The 22,808-nt window shown below is 54.8% G+C and overlaps 8 protein-coding genes across 8 annotated transcripts; 5 read left to right on the forward strand and 3 right to left on the reverse strand.

The window, feature by feature from the left end:
* Window positions 1-2,593: 2,593 nt before the first annotated feature.
* BGZ61DRAFT_179297 (uncharacterized protein) lies at window positions 2,594-3,738 on the reverse strand. Its single transcript, XM_046237669.1, has one exon. It carries the CDS (start codon window positions 3,462-3,464, stop codon window positions 2,760-2,762), a length of 705 nt encoding a protein of 234 aa, XP_046107357.1. The 5' UTR covers window positions 3,465-3,738; the 3' UTR covers window positions 2,594-2,759.
* A 3,211-nt stretch (window positions 3,739-6,949) lies between these two features.
* BGZ61DRAFT_529556 (uncharacterized protein) lies at window positions 6,950-7,353 on the forward strand (the record flags this gene model as incomplete). The annotated part of the gene is made up of 3 exons (XM_046253419.1): window positions 6,950-7,001; window positions 7,062-7,121; window positions 7,178-7,353. 3 exons carry the CDS (start codon window positions 6,950-6,952, stop codon window positions 7,351-7,353), a joined length of 288 nt encoding a protein of 95 aa, XP_046107358.1.
* Window positions 7,354-7,942: 589 nt separating this feature from the next.
* Window positions 7,943-8,857, reverse strand: BGZ61DRAFT_446178 (uncharacterized protein). The gene has a single exon (XM_046245187.1). It carries the CDS (start codon window positions 8,471-8,473, stop codon window positions 8,207-8,209), a length of 267 nt encoding a protein of 88 aa, XP_046107359.1. The 5' UTR covers window positions 8,474-8,857; the 3' UTR covers window positions 7,943-8,206.
* Window positions 8,858-8,986: 129 nt separating this feature from the next.
* Window positions 8,987-10,167, forward strand: BGZ61DRAFT_345559 (ribosomal protein S7 domain-containing protein; the record flags this gene model as incomplete). Its single annotated transcript, XM_046239803.1, has 3 exons — window positions 8,987-9,229; window positions 9,287-9,658; window positions 9,715-10,167. The coding sequence occupies 3 exons, from the start codon at window positions 8,987-8,989 to the stop codon at window positions 10,165-10,167; spliced, it is 1,068 nt and encodes a 355-aa protein (XP_046107360.1).
* On the reverse strand, window positions 9,859-11,281 carry BGZ61DRAFT_446181 (kinase-like domain-containing protein). Its single transcript, XM_046245188.1, has one exon. The coding sequence runs from the start codon at window positions 10,843-10,845 to the stop codon at window positions 10,354-10,356; it is 492 nt and encodes a 163-aa protein (XP_046107361.1). The 5' UTR covers window positions 10,846-11,281; the 3' UTR covers window positions 9,859-10,353.
* A 2,000-nt stretch (window positions 11,282-13,281) lies between these two features.
* BGZ61DRAFT_474967 (uncharacterized protein) lies at window positions 13,282-13,836 on the forward strand (the record flags this gene model as incomplete). The annotated part of the gene is made up of 1 exon (XM_046248624.1): window positions 13,282-13,836. The coding sequence occupies one exon, from the start codon at window positions 13,282-13,284 to the stop codon at window positions 13,834-13,836; it is 555 nt and encodes a 184-aa protein (XP_046107362.1).
* A 2,593-nt stretch (window positions 13,837-16,429) lies between these two features.
* Window positions 16,430-18,705, forward strand: BGZ61DRAFT_346520 (Usp family protein; the record flags this gene model as incomplete). The annotated part of the gene is made up of 3 exons (XM_046239888.1): window positions 16,430-17,549; window positions 17,600-18,482; window positions 18,534-18,705. The coding sequence occupies 3 exons, from the start codon at window positions 16,430-16,432 to the stop codon at window positions 18,703-18,705; spliced, it is 2,175 nt and encodes a 724-aa protein (XP_046107363.1).
* Window positions 18,706-19,437: 732 nt separating this feature from the next.
* Window positions 19,438-21,747, forward strand: BGZ61DRAFT_446184 (heterokaryon incompatibility protein-domain-containing protein). Its single transcript, XM_046245189.1, has 2 exons — window positions 19,438-20,887; window positions 20,976-21,747. The coding sequence occupies exons 1-2, from the start codon at window positions 19,705-19,707 to the stop codon at window positions 21,674-21,676; spliced, it is 1,884 nt and encodes a 627-aa protein (XP_046107364.1). The 5' UTR covers window positions 19,438-19,704; the 3' UTR covers window positions 21,677-21,747.
* Window positions 21,748-22,808: the final 1,061 nt, after the last annotated feature.

Below are 22,808 nucleotides of genomic sequence, written 5' to 3' on the forward strand. Positions count from 1 at the left end.
TTCGTGACTGAGCGCTCGTACATCGTGGCATCGCTCCTGACGCGTCGATGGTAGTTCTCGATTGTGATGATTAATAGCCAAGTCAGGAAATGGCCGTGATAGGTAGGCACAATTTAGTCTTCCCCCTGAAGTTCAATTTAAATCTCTTTACAACTCACCACTGTATATGGAACAATATCAGATCATCAGGGTTCATCGTTGCTGGGGCTCAAGCGATCTTAGCTGCATCAGTGCTTGAGCGAAACCTTAAAGTCAAACTCGGGTGCGCTCGTGCACCTTCAAGCTTATCAGCAATCTCGGCTACGAATAATGACAAGCTGTGGCCCTCAAGGGGTCCAGGGAGTTGACACATTTCTCGGCGTGGATGCCAAACTTCCGGTCCAGGCTGATTAATATGCACAACGTAAAGTACTCCATCAGTGCATCGTCTTCCCATGGATCGGGTCCGGGCTCTATGCTGTTGAAGCCCCGCATATAAAGAATCTCTCGTAGTACGCCAGTAGCGACTAGGGCAGAATCAGGTTCTGGGAGTGTGTGACATGAATAATAATTTTTCATCATGGATTACCACGACACCTGAGGTCTCACTAGGTCAATGCTTGGTGGAAGTAGAGCAATGTCCATGAACTGGAGGCTGTCTAACGGCGATCTCTTTTCCCCGCCACTTGCAATTTATTTCTATGCTTGTTACTAACCTCCGGAAAGGAGAAAAGAGCGAGAAAAGAAGAGTAAACAAGGTCATGGGGTTCGGATGGCACTAGTGATATGTTTGCTCTTTTTGGGAAGACTAGATTTCATGGCACGGCTTTCTTTGGGGGGTCAATGCAGTAGACCAATAGCACAAGTCCAATGTCAACTGGCCCAAGTTCAAATTCGGATACACGTGCAGTTAACTAAGTTGAGCCGCATCGAACATTGGAGAGAAAATGAGTATCGGACGCCTGGACGACACTAGGGCGAAGATGGGGGTGGTGATTACGAGCTTCCTCGAAGGCAACCACTGCGAGACTGAGACTTGCGGGCAAACAACGCTACTGTAGATGGATTGTGGCTGCTTCCCACCGCCTCTTCGAGGAAAGAGGACTCTAAGATGAGCCTGTTTTGCTCAGTGCTGATGGAGGCGTTTCGTGAAACCTATGCACTAGGACCTGAGACATCGGACAACATGCCTCGGGGAGTGATATTGGGGTCAACGCGTTTGATGCAGTTGTCCTTTGCAAACCCCAGCCCCCATTTCGCGCTCGCTCCCAATTTGCCATGCTGTTAACGTCTCCATAGCGCTATTGATGTTTGCCTACCGCTCGTATCTCCTACATGGCACTATAAATATTGGCGGGGGCGGGCTTGGTTTGCTTACTTGACGGTGTAACTGGAACATTCACTACAGGCTAGTCCTACGCCTGCCGGCAATGCAGGTTTGCTGGGAGAATGGGGTTGATCTGCAGCTAGGGATCTGTGATCCAGGATTGGAGTGGGTGCGGGCTTCAGGGGTCTTTGGCTGCGTATTTGGCCGCGTGCCCGTGTCGTGGAACAGGGCATCTTGCATCTCCGGGACTCCCTAGGGCATCTAGGCATAGTAATAAATAATACCAGATGAAAGATTGGTGTTGGTAGCGACTCTCCAGCATCCAGGCTCAGGTGCTAGCTTCGATGACCATCGCACAGCGACGAGAGCGAGGACGGAGGGAACCGGGCTTCGAGTGGAGCCGGCGCAGAGAAAAGCATTTGAGACCCGTATCAGGTATTGCTTTTGTTCTGTGCCAACATGCCCGCACCAATAACTAATGACAGCGGTATCGGGACTGGATTGTTGCGCAAGGAGTGCCGCATGGACGGCAGCGTCAAGTCGATCTCAACAATTCCGGCGGGGACGCGGCATCAGCAGGCCCAGTCGTGTGAGAGTGTCTCGGCATGTTGACGGCTCCCAACCTGCTCATCACCGCCGAGGCCGTCCTCGGATGTCGCTGCTCCGCTGGGCTTAGGATGGGTAGCTCTCCTTGGTTTGCTGGCTAGGGCCCGATCATCGGTGACAACAAGCGGGATGGGAGTGGCAGAGTTTAGCTCCCGTGTCACATAAACACCGACATGGATGATGGAATCCCATCGATGATATACATAGCCCCGAGGATGGAATTGGGCTCAGTCATGAGGCCGGGAGTCGGCAGAGACGGAGGCCTGCAGAGTTCAACCTCGCGCTCGACGGCCCAACTGTGTCACAGAGGTCAGACACTGTCATTACCAGAGGCGATTCATCAGGGCAAGCGCAGAAAAGGGCATCGGGATAGTCAGATCACCGGTGCTTTGACATCGAGGACCCACGCCCCCAGACCGGTGAGGGAGGGTCTGGGGCAGAGCAAGTCCACGACGGCATCTGCGCAACGGTCAGCAACGGCTCTGAGACCCGTTGAAGCCAAAAGAAAGGCAACGATAACTTAGGGCGTGTTAGGTGCCCGACCGGTCGGATTGCCAAGGTTGGAGGCATCTGGGGCAGACAAGCAGAGACGGACGTCGGCAGCTGCTACGCCGCTCGGGTTTCATCAGGCATCCCCGGTCCTGCAGAGGTGATCTGGCGCAGGCTGGTGGATCGGTGCTTGTCGCGCCCACGGTGAAATATGACGGAGCTACTCCGTAAACGACGTGGAAACGGGGAGTGGGCATCGGAATGGGGCTCTGTCCGTGGCAACTGACATGACAGAGGCAGACCGGTCAGGACCGGTGACAACTCGATTGAATGCATCTAAGCCCAAGCCAAGGCAGCATCATGTGGGCTCCCGATCGGTGCAACACTCCTCATCTCGCCTCATCTCTCGTCGCATTGTTTGCGTGTGCTTGCGTGCGTCGAGCTGACGAGAGCGTCCATCGGGTAGGTGAGTGAGGCACTGCTTCGCACCGTTCCCGTCGTCGCCTCGCATCGGACAGCGCAGAGCCTGGCAATGACGTGAACTCAGCTGCCTGCATGTGTTGATGCCCTGCAGCGTCAGCTTCGGCCTGGTCCGTGGCTGCTGTAGGTTTGTCGTTTGGGAGGGCGGTGTTTGTATTCGCACGATTGGCGATCCCGTCCATTGACCCCTTGCCACGGCGGGACAGGGCAGGGCAGGGCGAGACAGCGTGGCTCCAGAACGATACGAGGGCGTGTTGGGAGAGACAAGTACGAATAGACGCGGGCGCAGACGCAACAGGTCGTGTGTGTTCTGCGCCGCTGGCGGTGGTTCATCGATTCCAGAACAAACGTGTGGGATCCTCCAGTGGCCCTCCACGCCTCCACGCCCTCCAGAAGCTGCAAGGTCCGACCTATCATCTGCGGACAGTTTTTGTCTCCCAGCCCCGGGGTGCCCTCGTGCATCCTGGAGCAAATGATACGCATGTGGTCGGTAGTTTGGCAACATCGTCCGGAACGCGGCGGGTCTGGGGAACAAGCTTACCTCACGCACGCACTCAAGCACGCACACCGCACGTACCGGCATCGTAGCCGTTCGCAAGCATGGTTTCCCGGTTGGGAATCAGCCATTGACCTCTGCTACATGGTGTGGAATGTGGAATGCAGTCGAGCGCTGGCCCCTTGTCAGGCTTGTCAGGCCGCCCACCGCCGGAAGGGAAGCAGAGGATGAGACAACAACCGGGCCACGCAAATGGCGAAGGGAGAAAAAGCAAACACAGACCAAAGCAGCGGCAACCCGTGATCTTTCGGTGAATCAAGCCAACCACGAACCCGGCACCTGCCGGAAGCGCACTCCCCAGCCTATGCATTCCAGGTTCAAATCATAAGCCTTGGCGACCAGCAGGCCGCCCCATGGCGCATCCATCCGCATGCCTGCCCTCGCCCACCCCTGTTGTCCTCGCCGCTGGGAGCGCCTCCGGGGGATAAATGCCAACTGCCTGTCGCAAGACGCGCTTAGACGGTGGACTATCGACGACGTACAGCACCACGTACGCAGTAGTACACAGTACAGCACACACGAGGGATAAGACAGACCTCGGGTACCGAGTAGACAATTTACAGCATCGCAAATTGGTTGGGGGGCCCGTGGGGGCTTTAGACGGCGGTGGAGGTGGTGGTGTCTCTTCCCCCCATGTCCCCACGCCGAACTGTGTCTGGAGGCTGCAGTGTATCTCTACTAGAGGCTCACTACTGACTGAACTCGCCATGGAGAAGCGGAAAAGACCTCTTGTCAGATGGGGATGCAGCACAGTAATTCGTGCGTCGACATACGCTAACAGCACATCACTCCCGGCCCACCATCCCGGACCACATCGGACCAAGTTCCTGCCTCTCGGTTCCCAGTTAGTTAGAGCGAGCGAGCTACAATTGCAAACCCCAGTGGCACACAAACGACTGGAGCGGAGCGGATATAAATCTACGAAATACATGCGCCGTCGAGCTTAGTGTGCGCTGGAGCTAGCCTTGTACCCGGGCGAAGATAGCGGGTGCCATTCCCCCACACAACCAAAGATCCCGGCGACAGGTTGTATCCGGCAATGCTGATCGCACTCCACCCTGTGCTCGGAAAGAAAAGAAGCAAGGTCCGTTTGGTGAACTTTTTTTTTTTTTTAATCCCCTTCTCAATTGTTGTCCGGTCTCAATGGTTTCGCCGCGGTGGATTGGAAAATGAGGTGTCTTGGTCGTGGCTCCTCTCGAATTTCCACCTTCGGGCGTTGGCATCGTCATGGCTGGTTAGGCGACATGCCCTGCTCAGCTCGCCCTGACCGCGCCGTATCTGTGCCTTGGACGCGCTTGACGTGGCCATCGTCATCTCGCCCCGAGCTGAAGACTGGCCGGGTGGGTGGACGACCGAGGATCCAATCCAGCTAGCTCGAGATGGCCCTGGTAAACTGGCTGGTCTTGCACCCATCCAACACGCTCCATGCACACACTCTCGTTCTCCATGTCGTACACACACACACGCTCGCTGTAAATGACTTTTGTCACACTCTGCCTGCGGCGGTGCCTGCGTCAGACGGCGGTTGGTGGTTGCGTACATACGACATGGTGTCCCAAAACAACTGAGAAACTCTTTTCTACACATCGTCGTCATCATCATCATCATCATCGTGCCCAACCCGCACCAATTGGCCCTCCAGGGCGTGTGTTCAAGGCGTGTCGTGGTGAGCAGGTATGAAAGGCGTGTCTCTAGAAACTTCCTTCTGTCTCAATATCCCCCTTCTCGCCTCTCTTCTCTCTCTCCATGATACCCGCGTCTCCCTCACGCCTCACGCGCACTGTCGTCAATTCCTTCTTGGTCGTCAGCCTCACTTTGTTTTTTCCTGCTCCTTGTCCAGATTGTCCACCGTCGTGGCTCCTCGCGTGCAAGTGGTCCAGCCCAGCCCCAGTCCCATATCCCATGGACCACCCCCATGCCCCATGTTCCACGCTCCGTGCCCCGACTTCCAGGCTACCCAGACACCGGCAATACACCATCTCCCCGTCATTGCTTTTTGCATCTGATGGAGCAGACGCCAGCGGCAACCAGCCTTTCCCAAACGATGGCCTAGCTCCTCGTTACCGCATGGCGGCGCATGGACGCTCGCTCGTACCGCCGCTGTCCGCTTCTCCCCTTACACACCTGGTGCTCCACGGCCACGGCCACGGCCACGGCCACGGCAGGCCACGAGCGCGAGCGCGAACAGAAGCAAAGCGCTACACTAGAGTAGTGTAGTGCTCCTCCGGATGGCTTGGCTGGACGGCTGGCGGGCCTCGCTCCCCAATCCCTCATCCCTAATCCCATAGCCATCTCGTCTCGTCTCGTCTCCGTGCCCGTCTCCGTCTCCGTCTCGTCACACCCGCTCCCTAATGCATCAAGGCGTCTCCCATGCTGGTTTCCGTGCCCCTTCCATCCCATCCCATCCCCGTCGCCGTCACGAAGCCCTCGCCACTCGCCAACTTATTAGCCCAACAGCAAACCAACAGCCCGGCTGCCAGCCTCGGGAGCCTCATCAACGCCCAAGATCCTTCCCCAAACACCACCACGGCATTCGCCCCGTACCGTACCCGCTCCCGAGCCACCGGCCGCCGGCCCCTGCAGCCCGGCCCTTCTCTACGCAAACTCCACGCACGCCTCTCGCCTTTCGCTCTCCCACGCCCAACTCGATTTCCGCCTGCTGTCGAGCTTAACCCGATGTGCCAGATCCCACCCTCTCCCCTCAAGGGGCAAGAGGGCAAGAGGGAAAAAGCAACTTGATGCCCTGGTCCAGTCTCCAAGTACCTTACCTGTCTGTACCCTCGTTACGCCGTAGTTACTTGCTAGTCAAAGGCTTCTTTCCTTCTTTTGAGGAAGCCGTTTCGTCTGTTCCCACGTCGAGGCTTGTCGCGCCTTGTGGCTGATAGTCTCCTTTTTCCCCATCTCTCCCTCTCGTCGTCCCGCACGACTCTTTTTTTTCTTGGATTCCCTGTTTCTCGAATCTTCCTGTTCCTTGATGCAATCTGCAGCCTGCCGCTCAGCTATTCAAAAACTAGCCGTCCTGCATTTTTTTGGGCAAACATTTCGGGCCCTGCGTAAACGGCCTACATCCCCCCCATTGCCGGTACCTAATCCTCTGCTGCCACATCACCCACCCAATCTCCCAGGGCCAGTCTATTTGCGTGCCTCGTCCTACTGCTGAGGCCCGTCGGATAGACACACGACCACCTGGCATTCGAACGCTGGCTGCCATCTCCAGGGTTTCTGCTTCTGCCGCTGCCGTTGTTGCTGTCTTCTCTCACACCCCACGCACGCCCAACCTCTCTCCCAAGGCACCCTCTCAATCGTCCCGATTCAGCTCGCCTTCACCTTATAAGTCGCCAAGCCGCACTCTTCAATCCAGACTTGATCACCACCAACTCCACCACCACTACCACCACCACCAACTCCAAACTTCTCGTACACGACTTTAGACGTCAGCACCTCAAGAGCCTAGCTCGAATTCCATCACACACCAATTCTGTCTTACATCTCGCCTTCCATTCACCATCACCATGGATATGCAAGGCCTTACCGCAGTCGGACCCTGGCAAGAGCGGCTCGAGTGTAAGCTTCTCCACCACCACCACGTTATTTCTCTGATCAATGAAACTAATTGCATCTCAGTGGTTTGCCGCGATGCTCAACTACGCCCTCCAGTTTTCCAGATCGTCTCTGACCGTCGTGGTATGTTGCCCTGCAGTACTCATCCTTACCTCATGAATGTCTTCTGACCAACTTAGGTGGGCGCACTGCTTGGTCAAGTAGAGTCACCGTTCACGGCAAGACACTCTCTGCCCGGTACTGGTACGACGGCAAGAACCTCAACAATGCTCGAGAGGATGCTGCCGAGTGTGCCGTCTCGTGGCTGACCACGCCGTCGAATGACAGCTCCCCCATTCAATCTTGGGGCTGGTAGATCATGCTGGCTCACTGGCTCCCTGGGGGGTACAATGGCCCCTCCTACACGCTAACAGTGCATTGTTTTGATTTGGACATTTGACAACTTGAGACCTATGTTGCTCTTGATCTATGGCTGGAGTTACTGTTTGTCGGGTTCCTTTTGCGCATTTCTTTTTTACGTCGGCGAGTTTCACATCTGGAGTTGGCCAAGGGACAATGGCGAACCCAAAAAGTCGGGCACCATGGAATCGGTGCATTGCTTGATACATCTCCACTAACAGGCTGGGAGCTACGTTCCATAGACGCTGCTGGAGCACAATTCTGGAAAAGAAGAACAGAGAAGAAGATGTGCCTCGCGGTACCAAGCTTGAGACAATGGTCTGGAATCTGTCGATGTCGAGGCATCCACACATTTACAAATTTCTTTTTTTTTCCTCGGTTCGAAGAGCTTACTTGAATGTTGGATATCAGGTGTGTTTGATCAATTGCTTTGGGAGCTGGGGGGACAGGACATGGGAAAGAACTACTACAGAATCACAAATACAAACAGAGGGGATCAATAGCCATCGGTCTCGAGATTTCAATGTTACGATTACTGCTTTACAATGACCAAATGTCTACAATATCGTCATCCGAAACAAGTGACGTGAATGGTATTTTTGTGCCGGTGACAAATTACATGGAAGTAATCACGGGAACATCCCTGTCGCCGGCAAGACGAGGCCTGTTTCGCCCATGACCGCCTTCTCTGCCGGTCACATGGCTCCTTTCTGGCCCCCATCCACCCAAACACCACCGCTATGACAAAGGAGTATTGGGATGACGCAGCGTATCTTTGCTGTCAAGGCATGCAGACCCCCACCTTAGGTTCAGCCACAGACCGGCGTGGTGGTGAGCACAAGCGATCGCCGGTCAAACAACTCCAGATGATAACAATTGGTCCTTCTCACCGCCATCAGAGCTTTCTTTTTTGGTGTTCCTATACCAGAAATAGTCAGACCGGTGGGCGGATGAGAAAAAGCACTAATACTGGCCAAGCCACGGCTGAGGCGTAGATGCGGTGAATCCAACAACACGCGGTAGGGTCGACGCCCCCTAGTAGGAGGGGGCCATTGGCTTGGACGCATGGGGAGCATCGACTAGTTACCCCGGTCCGGCGTGCCAGACTATGAACGCCTCGAGCCTCCGCGGCGACATATTCAGCTGAATAGAATGTACTACGGTTGACACGTTGGGGATTTAGGAGTCGCCCGGAACGGTTGGGAAAGCATATCGGTAACTGCCGAGGATCGTCTGCAATGCGTGAAGCTCGGAAGTGACTGCCGGTTTCGTGTTACGGTCTGTTCACGAGGACACTGCGATGCAACCTCCACCTCAAGTCCCGAAACGCTGTCTTATCGAGATCGAGATGTTTGAATCGGCGTTATAGTACGTACCTGGGTACCCCCACTGGACGACGAGAGTGCAATGCGTGTTATGTAAGCAGCCCGATGGTGGGATGGATGAGCTGTGCACGCCGGAATATTGCTGTTCCGTGGAGCTCGACTGACTGGGGAATTTTCATCACGGATTTACCCATCAACCACGCGAAGCCACGAGGCTGTAAAATACCCTGCTCTAAGACGTTGCCAGTGACGCGGAGCTCAGCCATGTCTCCAAGATTGAGGATCTGGGGCGCATGTAGAGCTCTCGCAATTCGGTCGAGACCCATCGCCCCCCGAACCGAGCCGTTTGTCAACTCGCTTCCCCGAACCCGATGGTACTCGAACGACGGAGACAAGCAACCGCCGAAACCGATTGACAACTCCAACAACGCCGAGCAGCCCCAATCGCAAGTGGAATCGAAGGAGGCCAGTGCCTCCAGTGCGCCTGTTGAGAATGGAGAGTCTGAGGTAGGAATTGGAAACTGGGCATTGCGCTAGGTGTGGGACTAATGGGAACGGTTCCAGGTGACATCTTCCACAAACGAGTCCAATGTCGAAACTCTGGACGATGCGACCCTCGAGCAACTCTTTTACGGCGGTCGTACAGTGACGAGCCAGGGCGAGGGCGGTTTGACACAGGCCCAGGAGGAAACCCTCTACCGCGAAGGCATGATCCCACCTGCCGAGGAGGCGGAGGCTCTTGTGGCAGCGGCAGAAGAAGCCGACCTTGTTGCGGAGGAGGAGGAGGAGGGCGGACTGCAAAACCCCGGGCACAAGTTTGGACTTCCCAGGCGGCCGTGGCCCGAAGGCTTCAACCAGAAGAAGCGATACCACCCCGTCCTGGAGCAGATCACGCGACTCCTGATGCGGGACGGCAAGCTGAGCGTTGCGCAGCGGGTATGTGCAACTGCGGGAAAATAAATTGACATACGGTCCGCTAACCTGCGAATTAGAACATGGCTACCGTCATGAACTTTCTCCGAACCGCGCCCGCGCCGATCTACAGCCCGAAATTCCCCCTCCTGCCCGGAACCCCGCCGGCCGCCCACCTCCCCCTCAACCCCATCCTCTACATCACCGTCGCCATTGACTCGGTGGCGCCGCTCCTAAAGATCCGCAACGTCTCCGGCGCAGGTGGTGGTGGCCGCGCCCTCGAACTGCCGGTGCCCCTCGCTGTCCGACAGCGCCGGCGTATCGCCTTCCAGTGGATCCTCGACGTGGTCAACAAGAAGCCCTCAAAGGGCAGTGGACGCAAGCAGTTCCCCACTCGAATAGCCGAGGAGATCATCGCCGTCGTGGAGGGACGGTCGGGCGTGTGGGAGAAACGGAAGCAGATCCACAAGCTGGGCACGGCGGCCCGAGCCAACGTTGGGTCCAACAAGCTCAAGGTCAAGAAGAAGATGTAAACAGCATGAGGCGGGTTGTACAATAGGTGTGTTAAAACATGTAACTATACCAGCCTTGGATAGAAAGACGAGGTTTCTACATAATCCCAGCGCCAGTCCTAACCGCCCGTAGCGAGCACTACGAGATAGATCAAAGCAGTACAACAACACATGATGATCGCATTGGTTGCTCTCTATCAAGCGATGTCATTTCTCAGTTTTCTCAGCCTTCAACTCCTTCTCTTGAAACCACTCTCGTAGTTTCCCAAGAGCATAGGTATCGTGCTTCTTCTCGGATGTGAAAAACAACTCCTCGTACCATCCAGACGTCCCAAGTGACTGCAGACGTGTTCCATAAGGCTGGCAGGACCCGAAATCTATCAAGATCGGCATCCCGTCCTTGACGATTATGTTGGACGGATTGATGTCGTTATGTGCTAACCCCAGCGAATGCAGATGATCCACGGCTGACTCGAGTGCCGCAATAAACTTGGTCTTGTCAAGCTGTTGGAAACCGGGCGTGGATTCGAATTCTGTCAGAGTTTGGTCAAGTCGCTCTAAGACTATGGTCGTAATGCGGCCATGTCTAACGTGGCAACCATAGTATCCGACAATGTTGGGATGATAGGCTTTGGAGATTTGCTCCATAGTAAGGGTCTCATTCAAGACTTCCTTGGGGATGAACTCTGTCCCCTTCATCTCCTCGTAGGAAACCAGGCCAGGCCTCTTGATATACGCTGAAACATCGTCCCAGTGATCGGGTGCAATTGTCAATTCGACGTCTATCGGAACCTCTGGGTAGATCTCATCGTCATTCACGGGCTCTTGTGCCGCGGTGAACTCTGCAAAGGTAAGTTCCCTTTTATTTTGAAAGACTGGCCAAAGTAGACTACTTCATCGGAAGTGACGTGATAAAAGGCGACAGATTTGGGTGTGTTCGTCTCGGAGTCCCAGGATTCGATGATTGTTAGATCTTGATATGACGTGATGATTGGAGCTTTTCTGTCGGTCGGATCGGTAAGATCGGAGGGAGTCATGTTGAGAAATGAGTCTTGCGATAAAGGAATATCGGAGGGTTGGGGAGAACGTGAGCGCAAGACGCGAGGAGACAGGGAGATGGGTGGCATCGTTACACCAGTGAGAAGTTGGTTATCGGTGAGACTTCGGGCCACATCAGAAGGTACGACGCCATTGTCTCAATTTCGACCCAACATATTCCAACCCTGCGCTGCAAATGTGCAGAAATGAAAGCGCGATGCAACCAACCCCCCGTTTGAGTAAAAAAGAATTGCTTTGTTGGGTGGTCGAGAGATTGATTCGCCCGTTCGTGTGCCACTGCCTGCTCCCGGCCCTACCTACCCAGGTATACAGCCTACTCTACTGTTCAATCTTCATAACAACCAACAGACCAATACGCGGGCCGCTTGGCGTTGGGGGTTGACTTACCAACACTACGAATTCGCAACGTGATGTAATGAATACAAGGCGTAGTCCACTCGCACCTCTTTATCACAGCTTCCCCTCTTTTAAATGCCGGCAAGGGTGGCAAAGATAATACAATCGTGTTGGTTCATGGACATGCTGATCTTTGTTTCCATGTGTTCCCCCTTCGAATGCCTCTCACGGAGGGTTGTGTGAAAATGTGACGAAAGCCTGAGTCGCACAGTGTAGCATCGTGACTAGTCAAAACCGTATCCAATTTAGTAGCCTAAGTTGAACAAAAAATATTCATTTCTAGATGATACGCGAATCATGATTAGATGTTTGTGAGAACCGCAGGCACCGCTCGAGTCTGGGCCGTTTTTGGGTCGTGGAAATAATTGGCCTTATTGCAGCGTTTATTCATGACCCTGGAGTGTAATCACCGGGGATTAGCAGAATGAATAGGAGAGGTACTCGATTTGTCCTTCTAATTGAATTGCAAAAGGGAAAGTTCGGTCCAGAAGTATTTATCGGCTTGGCGCCTATATATGTTACCCGTCTCGAGAGCATAGCAGCATTCTCTACACCCTGGAATCTTGGTACCACAAGAACCCGCCCTATGCTAGATGAACTCTACATAACTTCAGTAAAAAAGACTTTAAGCAAAAAGTCATCGAATTAGCTTTTCACTGAGGCGCAGAGTGGATAGATATAAGGAAGCTCTAGGAGAGAGTGGCAGACTTTCGGAATTATTCCTGATAATATATTGCTTATATGACTTCACCTAAATGCATCTCATTCAGCAGCAATTCAACCTCTATCGAGATCCCGAATGGTAGCAAGAAAACCGCCGTCTTTAAATGCGTTACGAAGCTTCGGGCCCTCTTTGGGCAATAACAATTAAAGTTTGGTAATTTTGTGGAAGCATTTTGCCTTTGAGGATCCCAAAGCATAGCACAAGATGTATTTTCCGATGTGTCAGGCTATAGCATTTCTCTAACTGTGTACTTGTGTCTTTGCATTCTACCTATTCAGGCCGGCGGAGGATGAAACGTTTCTTCAAATCCCATCACTGGGAATACAGTGTGGAAGGGGTCCAAGGACCTATTGCTCCATCATATTTATAGCTATAAGGTCAATTAATAAACTCTCTGGTGCAGTAAGAAAGACTTAGACCTAATGCATCTTAAGAGACTATTTCGCCTCCCAGCGGCTATAAGACTAGACTCCTCTGCCTCCTCGTATAACTTTCTCTCCTCCGTGCAACTTCTACCCGACGAGGCCCCCCGAAGACTTGAGACACATTGAACTCGCGTCCAAGTCATCATCTACTCAGGCACTTCTGCCTTCAAGAGTAACACCCGAGTATTCAAACCGACCCAGGAGCGCATACGCCTAAGCTTCGTGCCTATCATGTCCTCTAACCAAGATGCCTCCGCAACGACAAGCGTCCAATCTAGGTACGTTCACGGTTCAGGACATGAAAGGCCTTTTTTCAACATATATAGCTCAGTATACCCCCTCGGAGAAAGGCCAATTGAGACATAACTCAAAGCTGCCAAAAGTCAATCACTCTTCTTCACGAACGCTCAAGATGAATTTCCACATGTTCATTCTACCCTGACTTCTCTTGGTCCTAGTCCCATTGTCAACTACCGCTAACATGAACTTGCAAGTGAAAGAACCCCCGAGCCTGGCAAAGACCTCTATACCATGTTTCCCAAAGAAGGCACCGATATCTCTGCAGCCGCCAACTTCATCAAGTCAACTGTCGAGAATCATGACCTCCACCCTCGGGCAGATGTCGGTGAGCAGTTGATATCTTGGACAGTCGAAGCCTCGCCAAGTGAAGTCACCAAGTTGGAGGACTATGGTGGCATTGCTCGCATTGTCAAGTTTGAGATTCCTGCACATCAAGAAAAACAGCGGCGAAGAAAGAGCATTGTTATAGAAGGCATCTACAAAATCTACCCCGTGGATCGCGACAACCAGGATCAGTGCAAGGCAATTAGCGCGTCCCTCGAGGTCCTTCTCAGCGACAAGGTTAGGGAAAGGCACTGGAATGACAGGATTGAGAGCTGGACGGTCGAATTGACTGATGACCAGGTGAGGCAAGTCGAGGGGATCGATGGCGTTAAATCCTTGGGTCGAGTTCATAGAGATAGCCGACGTCCCGTGGTCCGAAGACTTCCAAAACCATCAACTTCTCCGAATCTATCGAGCCCTTGGAAAAGCCAGACACTGTCACGGGCGGTTAGAGGCAACTAGTCTAGCCGGTCGTTAGCTGAGACATCTCGGGGATAAAAGGGAGAGATGGCTGCAGAAAGAGGGAAGGAATTATCGCGTTTTCTTTTAATTTTGGAGATTTATTTCCTTGAAGTCAGAGAGACCTGGAGAGCTCGAGACCTATTGTATGAGCCAATTAATTCGTTGTCTTTATTTTAAAAGATTTCTGTCTAACTCTATTTTGACTGCCGCTACGATCCTTGTCCAACCTCCGTCTTCCACCCCATCAGATACCGGGCTGCCGTGGGCCTTATCGAAGCCTTCCCAGCGGAAATTCCTGCGATCGACACGGTATTATATGCCATGGGATGCCTTTCTATTAGGAGATATAAACCGCAGATCCATCCGACCTCATACGCGTAGTCTAGTGCAGCTTCGGGCTGGCCTTGCAAGGTCGCCTGTGCGACGATATTCTGTGCATTTCCTCTAGGGTAAGTTAATGAAGTGGATAACTTATTAGTTTTTATCCCTTTCTGCCGCTAAACCACCGCACAAAAATGCTACTATACAAGCGTGAATTACCGCGTTGTATGGCATGAGCCTCAAAATACCTATATTGTGTTTTCCCCACTGTGAATTTGCTGCCACGCTCCCTCCTACCTCCAGGTAGACATAGCGGAGAAAAGACCATTGGGTGTGTAATATTGGCGAGTCTCGGCTAATTCAGTTGCTTTGAAGTCCCTTCTCAAATTACGTAGTGGCCTTGAGCACGAGATCAGCACTGCACCCGCGCTGGATGAACCCTGCGTAAGGTCACTAAAAAGACTTTGCACGAAAAATTATCGGATTAGCTTTTTACTCAGGCGACAGGGTTAATTGGTGTATAGAAGCTTCGGCAGGAAATAGCGGACTTTCGGGCATTGTTGCATAGTACATATTGCTTGTGTGGTTTAACTTTGATAGATCTTATTCAGCGGCGATTGAGCCTCTCCGGATCCCGAATGATATGGGTAGACTCGGTAGAAGACGGGACGTCGGTACCGGTCTCCACCGAGAGAAAAGTCGGTCGGGGTTTGGGTGCGCAGTTGACTTTGAGAGGATGCGTTCATGCACTCGCGTATGTAGGGTACGTTAGGGTGAGGATGGGATCGGGGCGCTTCGGGAGCGTGACACTTCCCAGGATGCGGATGGTTTTTAAGCATGGTAGTTTGCGGTGTGCGTCGACGACTGCAACGTCCCGAAACATCCCTCGGTACAATCTCATGATTTACAAGGACTGCAGTTGAATACTGTGGCTTAACAGGATATGCGGTTTCTTCCAGAGAGTTTTGGCTTAAGCCTCGGAAGTTTCAGCTTCCCTTAAGCTTATTCAAGTGATTGATGGTATTCACTGTCAAAAGCGGTATTCCCACGGCTCTATCCGTATGTACGTACCGCTCTGCAGCCCCGGAGCCAGCGCTGCCTTAGTGGGATGTTGGCTGGGATTGGCTCAGCCCATGACGGCAAAGTTGGAGAGTCATGGGAGTCGATGACGCGGAAAGGGCCTGGGTTTGCTGCTGGACATGGCGAAGATACGAAATTGCACGGGGCTTTTTTTGGGTACTTGGGGATCTGAGTATTGGGACCCAAAGGCAAATAATGGCCAAGGTGTGGCGGGAGGCTTGAGCCATTGATTGTGCAATGACGAAATGACGACTAGACCCTGAGAGCTTCACATGACAGCTGCCTGTTTCCCATGGCGGGGAAGAAATGCTCTGATTGCGGGGAGCATGTTTGGCGAGTGGAGGAGGCCTGAGACCGAGTCATTGCCGAGAAGCACTCCCTCAAGATGTCCATTGCCCTCGAGGTGAAGCCCCGACGGTGTGCAGCACGGTGAGTTGTCTAGTAACGCAGTGATTCAGTGGGTGTAGTGGAGGGCTCTAGAACACCCGTCGCCCTGTTTAGCTCATTGTTAAGGCTCGTTAAGGCTCTTCGCTGAGACGCACCGTCACTTCTCACAGGGTCGAAAGCGCCTTAGTGCGTGGCCACGGCGGAGCACTCACTCACTCAGTGGCACTGAACAGCCCCTCCCCTCCACTCGGGCGCCCAGCCTCCCCACGTCGAGACGGCATTCTTCTCCATTCTTCTCCATCCCAAACCCTCGCTCTCTCCGGCTCGTCACCCGATCACGTCTCGCATCACCACCACACGCCGCCGGCCGACGCTTTATCTCGTATCCTGCTGCCCGAGGACCCTCGCCCGAAGCGTCGTCGTCCTATCGTCGACATCCATTAGCTCCTCGCTCACCGAATCACACCTCCAACATCTCGCTACCCAAGTTCCCCGTTTGCGCCATGCTCTGAACGGCGCCCGTCACCGAGTCGCCCGCCCGTTGCTGGAAACACCATGCTCGCTTGGCCTGCCTCGACATCTCAGCGCCTCCATCCAAAGGTTCCTCGCTAAGCGCGAGTGTTGTGCGCCCACGACGGCTCTATCATATTCATCTTGCTTCGCCTCCCTCCATCTCGCGAATCGCCGATTCCTTCAACAGACCCTACAACTCGTTCCCCGCATTCCATATTCCGTCGTCAAAACTCCCACTCTGCAACCGCAAGCCTCCAGCTCATAGAAGCAATTGGACGACGAAACCGCCATCATGTCGCACAATCAGCAGCCCATGAGCATCGAGGCCATGCTCGACATGGAGCGTAAGGAAGTCCTCGCTCTACTAGAGAACAGGGCTCGGCCCAACCCGAACCCGAACGCCTCCCCAGAGCGGATGCGGTCCGCATCGCCATATACAACTCCACGATCGCCCGTCCGAAGCATGTTGGACATTGGCAACGACCCAGCCCCAAGCTCGCCTCGAAGAGCTCCAATCAGAAGCATGCTTGATACCAGCTCCCCGCCTCCGTCGAATGCGAGAAGCATGTTGGACCCAGAATCGCCCCCGGCAGGCCCTTCAAAACTCCCTGGCACCAGCACGACGCCCAATTCCCCCGTTGCCCACCATGCTGAGTTGGCCAAAGCTCAAGGCCCCGGCAGTGCTTTGCACATGCGGAGCTTTTCTGATGCGGCCACAAAGCCCGTCGACTTTGGTCCTCGAGCATCGGTTGGACGTAATGACCCTACCTCTGATTACCAGTTCTCTGGCATTCTCTCCCCAACCACTAGCCAGCTGCCCAAGAGAAACACCCAGGGTGGCAAGAGGCAATCTGCTGGTGCCATCGCCGAGGCTCTGAGGGGAGGCGACTTGAGTGCCCTCCAGATCCCTGGCGACCGTGGCCGTCACCAGTCCTTTGGCGGTCGTCTTGGTGGCAACAAATCCAAGTCTCCAAATAACAGCCAACGAATCTCTTCCCGCTCGAGGTCTCCCGCCTCTTTCTCGCCCAAGGTAATCCCTGGCACGGCGATCCTCGATGATGGCCAAGTGCTCGACATCAGTAACGCATATCGCCGGCTTTCCGATGCCAACCTTGCCTTTTCTGGAGGAACCCTGTCACAGCTGCCAGGACGTAAGCAAAGCGACTCGCGCAACAAGGGCAGATTGATCAAGGACTACATGGGCCCTGATGGTGAACACCTTGGATCCAGTGAAGACGATGAGCCATTTTCCTCGGACGATGAGGATCGCGGGCGTAAAAAGGACCCGCGGTCCTTGAACCCCGATGCCAAGGCTGATGGCGATGACGAGACTGTAGACAATGAGCCTCGGTCGTCGTCAAACAAGCGCACTAGGAAGACGATGAGTCTCCTTGCCGCTGCAGAGGAAGAGCGTAAGTGTCCTACCCCTGTTTTGACTCTAGGAGACTGACATTTCATCTAGGAACTGAAGTCGCATCACAGCAACCCAAATATGTGTATCGATCCCTTCTCTCAGAGCCTGAAATCAAGGTAACCAATCCTTCCGGCGACAACGTTAAGCCGTCAAAGAATTCTGTGCATCCCAATACCAGCTACGACCAAGAGCCGGGCTCGGCAACGGCATCCATGATTGGCTCGGACGAGGAGGCCGACATGGACGACATCAAGAGAGCTCAGAAGCTTTCATTCTCCATGACCAACGTCATCGCCAACCCCGAGGCTCACCGTGCCATCCGCATAATCTACCGCGGAGAGTATGCCAAGATTGCCCAGGCGGCTGAAGACGAACATCACCGACTCCGAAAGTACCTAGTTGCGACAGATCTCAGCGAAGAGTCGACTCACGCACTTGAGTGGGCTATTGGCACTGTGCTGAGAGACGGAGACACGCTGCTCGCGATTTATTGCGTCGACGAGGAAACTGGCATCGCTGGAGCTGACTGTCCCGTGGTGCCAGATGACCCCAAGGCAATGAGGGAGCAGGCCGCAGCCCTCAACAGCGTCGCAAACTCCAAGAGCCAACCACAAACCATGACTGCAGTCCCGGATTTCGTACGCGCATCCGCCATGCACTTGCGGGGAGACTCTAGGGCCAGTACCCCCAACACTTCGCCTGCGCCGTCGAGTCGTGGAGACCGCAACGGAGCTGCCGAGGACCGTCGCCGAGCAGTCAAGGACATCACCGACCGAGTTCTGCGCCTCCTCAGGAAGACGCATCTACAAGTCCGCGTCATTGTAGAAGTGCTGCACTGCAAAAATCCCAAACATTTGATTACAGAGGTCATTGATCTGGTCAGCCCCACTTTGGTTGTTATTGGAAGCCGAGGCCGAAGTGCATTGAAGGGGTATGTATTGCTTGCTGGTATTGAATGGATGCATCGCTAACGAGAGGACAGTGTTATTCTTGGATCTTTCTCAAACTACTTGGTTACCAAAAGCTCAGTCCCCGTCATGGTGGCGAGGAAGAGGCTACGGAAGCAAGGCAAGTACAAGAGGGCCGATGTGAAGCAGGTGAACAACTTGAGCAACCCGACGGCCAAGAGCCTGGCCAACGCCAAAATCGACTGAGAAGCAGCTCGACGTGAAAAGCTTGGAGTTGGAGTTTTGCGAGGGCTTCAATCGAGAAGCAATGGAAATGGGTACGGAGTACTCGATGGCAATCACACGACAAAGGGAGTTGAGCAGGTGTTCCGTTCTCTTGTTTCCGTTAAAGGGGCGCAGCGCTTTGGGTTGGGAGAAGGGAGCGCTATGATGTTACGTTCAAGACGGGTCTGGTTGGGAGAAGAATGGGATACATTGGTGTAGAGACATCGCTCATTCGTTTTCTTTATGAGTATTTTGAAATGACTGGATTATGATGACGAATCTTGGTCTTGCTTGAATGGATGTGTAAGGATATACGATGGGCGCCCGTGATGAATGTCGGGCTTGGACACGCCGGCTTATCGACGCGAGAGACGAAGTTGTGGCATTTGTTGATATCCAGGGATGGCAAAGGCACCGGGGAGTGCATTGGCCTCTTGAAGGGAACTGACCATCGACGTTCCTCAAGCAACCACTTCGTATCTTGCATTTAATTACACGAAAAATCATTTCAAACCAGTTTGAGATTCAGTCAGCTGTAGAATGAATGGGGTTACCTGGCCTGTTGGCAGCGAAATTGCGTGCACGGGCTGCGAATAAGCCCTGCCTCGGAGTTTTAGGTAAATCACGTGCCCCTTTTAGCCGGCCTTTATTTCGACCACCCGTGCAATGCTGGGGAAGGATTAATCTGTTTCGGCCTAGAAATAGATAAGAATCGTGACATGTCTATTTTTAAACTAATGGCGTTGCTGTGTTGAGTCTCTCGTGGGCGTCGACACTTTTTTGGCGGGTGACGAGTTCAGCCGGCGAAGCGAGCTCGGCCCAACTGGGCAAGATGTCACCGTGACCACCAGCGACTGAAACATAGGTGATGAAACAACTTGGCCTCTCCCTACTCTCCGATTCAGAACGCGACCGCGCCTACGCCTGCGCCTGCGTTTTCGTCCGCGATCTCGCTCCCACTTCAGTTCCCGAGTCGGCGTCATGAGACTCCTCAACACCAAGACTCTGGAGCTGGAAGACGTGGGGGGCGAGCCTGGGCGCTACGCCATCCTGTCCCATACGTGGGGCCAGGACGAGGTGCTCTTCGACGACGTGCGCAACCAGGAGCGGCTGCGGGAAATCCGCTGGAAGAACACGACGGGCTATCACAAGGTCGCGAGGACCTGCGAGACGGCGCTGAAGCAGGGCTTCTCGCACGTGTGGATCGACACCTGCTGCATCGACAAGTCGAGCAGCGCGGAGGTGTCCGAGGCCCTCAATTCCATGTTTGGGTGGTACAGGGATGCGTCCAAATGCTATGCGTACCTGTCCGACGTCACGGTCCGCCACGACGGCGTCGCGGAGAACTTCGAGTCCAGCCGCTGGTTCACCCGAGGGTGGACGCTGCAGGAACTCGTCGCACCCGACGACGTCGAGTTCTTCAGCAGCGACTGGGTGCCGCTGGGCACCCGAGGCAGCCTCTCCGCGCGCATCAGCCGAATCACCGGCATCGGCGAGGCCATACTGACGGCGCGCGAGTCGTCGAGACGGAGGCAGCAAAACCTGGCCCAGCTGCTGTACCAGGAGAACGTTGCGACGCGGATGAGCTGGGCGTCGTACCGGGAGACGACCCGCCGCGAGGACGTGGCGTACTCCCTGATGGGCCTTTTCGGCGTCAACATGATGATCCTCTACGGCGAAGGGAACCGGGCTTTCCTCCGGCTACAGGAGGAGATCCTCAAGACGTCACAGGACCAGTCGATGCTCGTGTGGCGGACGTCGCTGGGGGCGGACGGAGCAGAGTCGATGCGCCGGATGCACTACTTTGCCGACTCGCCAAAACACTTCAACCTACGAACGTTTGGCGGCCAGGAGGACCCGGCGGAGTTCGGGATGATGATGACGGCGCGCGGCCTGGAGGTGCGCGTCTGGAAGTGCCCTTGCCGAGTAACGTACTCGACCCGAACCGGCGGGACGGAGAAGGGCAAGGAGGATGGCCAGTGGCTGGCTGTTCTCGACTGCAGCCTGTCATCAGATACGTTGGCGCGAGCCGCCATTCTCCTCGAGGCCAGCGCCGCTGGAGATGTTGTATTCAGACGATTACACCCGAACGTCATAATGATTATTGAGCCCAAGCGGTCTGGGTTCCTCATGGCCGATGGCGAGATGCCTGGCCACCGCTGTAGTGAGTGACCCCTTTTCTTTTTTCTGAAGCAGTCGCTTCTGGATAATGGTATGCTAGAGAGTCAATGCTGATACGGGAGGACAAACAGAGATTCAGTCAGTCGAATACGACCCAGGAGGATTAGAGAAGGAGACGATTGTGTTGGAAAGCTCGCCGGACGGACCAGTAGCACGAGGAGTGTTCCCATTCAAGCTCAGCCTGCCACCGAAGAACCACAGCATCCAGCAGCGGGCAGCGTACACGGGATCACGGAGGTACATCAGCTCGGAGCACATCGCATTCGAGTCGATAGACAACCCAATCTACGGGGTGGTGTTCCTCAGCGCCGGCCCGGGCCGCGAGTTCCTCATATGGTGGGGCCTCGTGGAACTGGGAACGGCCATGTCGCTGATGCACGACGACCGCGGGGCGCCGCGGCTCTGGGACAACAGCATCCCGGTGTGCTTCATCCAGTCGTGGCCGAACCTGACGGGGTCGCCCGACTTCCACCCGGAGCTGGCGGATCAGCTGGCGGGCGACGTGCTCAACGAGGAGCTCCGGCTGCCGTGGCTGACGGGGTCGGCGCCCAAGGTGGTGGACGTGGACGACGGGCTGGACCTGGGGCCGCCGGCCGAGGCGGAGCGGCCGATGATTTCAAGCGTGGTAATAGGGCTGTTCATGCAGCGCGCGCGGCCGGTGGTCGAAAGCTTGTGCGCCGGGGTCAAGATCCGGGCGTCGATGAAGCGGGCCGAGTTTCTGGGCCGGCTTGCGTGCGAGATGGAGGTGGAGGTGGTGGAAAAGGACTACTAGATGGCGATGTATGCGAGGGAGTGCAATCTATAGATATACTATATATGTGCTTCTACTTCTACATTCCGGCTCCTTTCCCCTGGCGAATTGGCTCGCCGAGTGTTCCGTGTTGAAGTGGCTACAGGTAATTACCGGGTTCGGGGTCTTATCAATGGCATGGAACGGGAGGTCCGGAACGGGTTCATGCGATGTGGGATTCCGCAAGAGGGAGAGTCGTGGGCAGGAAGTGGTCCAGGATAAGTCCAGGATAGTTCCAGGATGATCAAGGAGGTCATTGCCGGCCATGGATACGTCCAGGATGGGATGGAAGCCAGCCAGAGTGGTCGAAAGAGCGCGAGACACGGCTCGAGCGGGCCCCAATCAGAGGCCGGCCGCGATGTGGACGCAGCCAATGGGTGGTGACGGAGCCCGCCGTTGACGCATCAACGACAGCGTATCATGGGCGAGGACGGTCGCGAGGAATAACAACAACAACAACAACAACAGCGACGCATTGGAGACGGGCACCATAACAACACGTCGCCAGTTTTGGATCGTGTGGTGGGCCGAGGACTTTTGGGAGAGTTGAGGGAGTTGGGAAAGGAGGAGAGGGAAGCGAAAAAAACCAGAGTCGAGTCGCTGTAAGTCGGCTCTGGGTCGACTCACCGCAACATGGCGCACAGCACAGCACAGCGGCGAATTTACAGCGCACAACACACGGCACAACATCGTCGAGTCCGATTCCCGAGAGATCCATTCCCTCGCTCCCCCCTCACCTCACTCCGCTAACTTATCTCTCGCACTGCAACACGGTGTGGCTCGTGACCCAGGCAAAGGCGGGGATGCCTTGCGCGTCAGGCCACCGCTGGTGATCTGGCACCGGTCGCGAACGCGCGCCCAACCAGCGTGTAAAGTGGCACGCAGGGGTGCCCGAAGCGGCCTAGCGCCGGGTCTCCGAAACGGCCATGTTTCTGGCATTTGGCGGCTGGTGATTGGTCGCGGCGGAAGAGAGCCCTGGGGGGGGGGGGATGCTAAATGTGGGCTGCTGGATGATGGGCTGTAACGTGGGCTTCCCAACCTCTTGATTTCGGCGGGACGAGGGGCAATCCCGGGAGTGAGGAAAAGAGAGAGGAGGAGGAAGAGAGAGGAGGAG

Source organism: Ilyonectria robusta, assembly GCF_021365365.1.
Source record: "Ilyonectria robusta strain PMI_751 chromosome Unknown BGZ61scaffold_5, whole genome shotgun sequence".
Lineage (NCBI taxonomy): Eukaryota > Fungi > Ascomycota > Sordariomycetes > Hypocreales > Nectriaceae > Ilyonectria > Ilyonectria robusta.

Excerpts from the sequence above, each read along its gene's own strand:
- BGZ61DRAFT_179297 (XM_046237669.1), bottom strand. The coding sequence starts at position 3,464 with ATGCCGGTACGTGCGGTGTGCGTGCTTGAGTGCGTGCGTGAGGTAAGC.
- BGZ61DRAFT_446178 (XM_046245187.1), bottom strand. The coding sequence starts at position 8,473 with ATGCTCCCCATGCGTCCAAGCCAATGGCCCCCTCCTACTAGGGGGCGT.
- BGZ61DRAFT_446181 (XM_046245188.1), bottom strand. The coding sequence starts at position 10,845 with ATGAAGGGGACAGAGTTCATCCCCAAGGAAGTCTTGAATGAGACCCTT.
- BGZ61DRAFT_446184 (XM_046245189.1), top strand. The coding sequence starts at position 19,705 with ATGAGACTCCTCAACACCAAGACTCTGGAGCTGGAAGACGTGGGGGGC. Across the intron at positions 20,888-20,975 it reads GATGCCTGGCCACCGCTGTA|AGATTCAGTCAGTCGAATAC; the intron begins GTGAGTGACCCC and ends GAGGACAAACAG.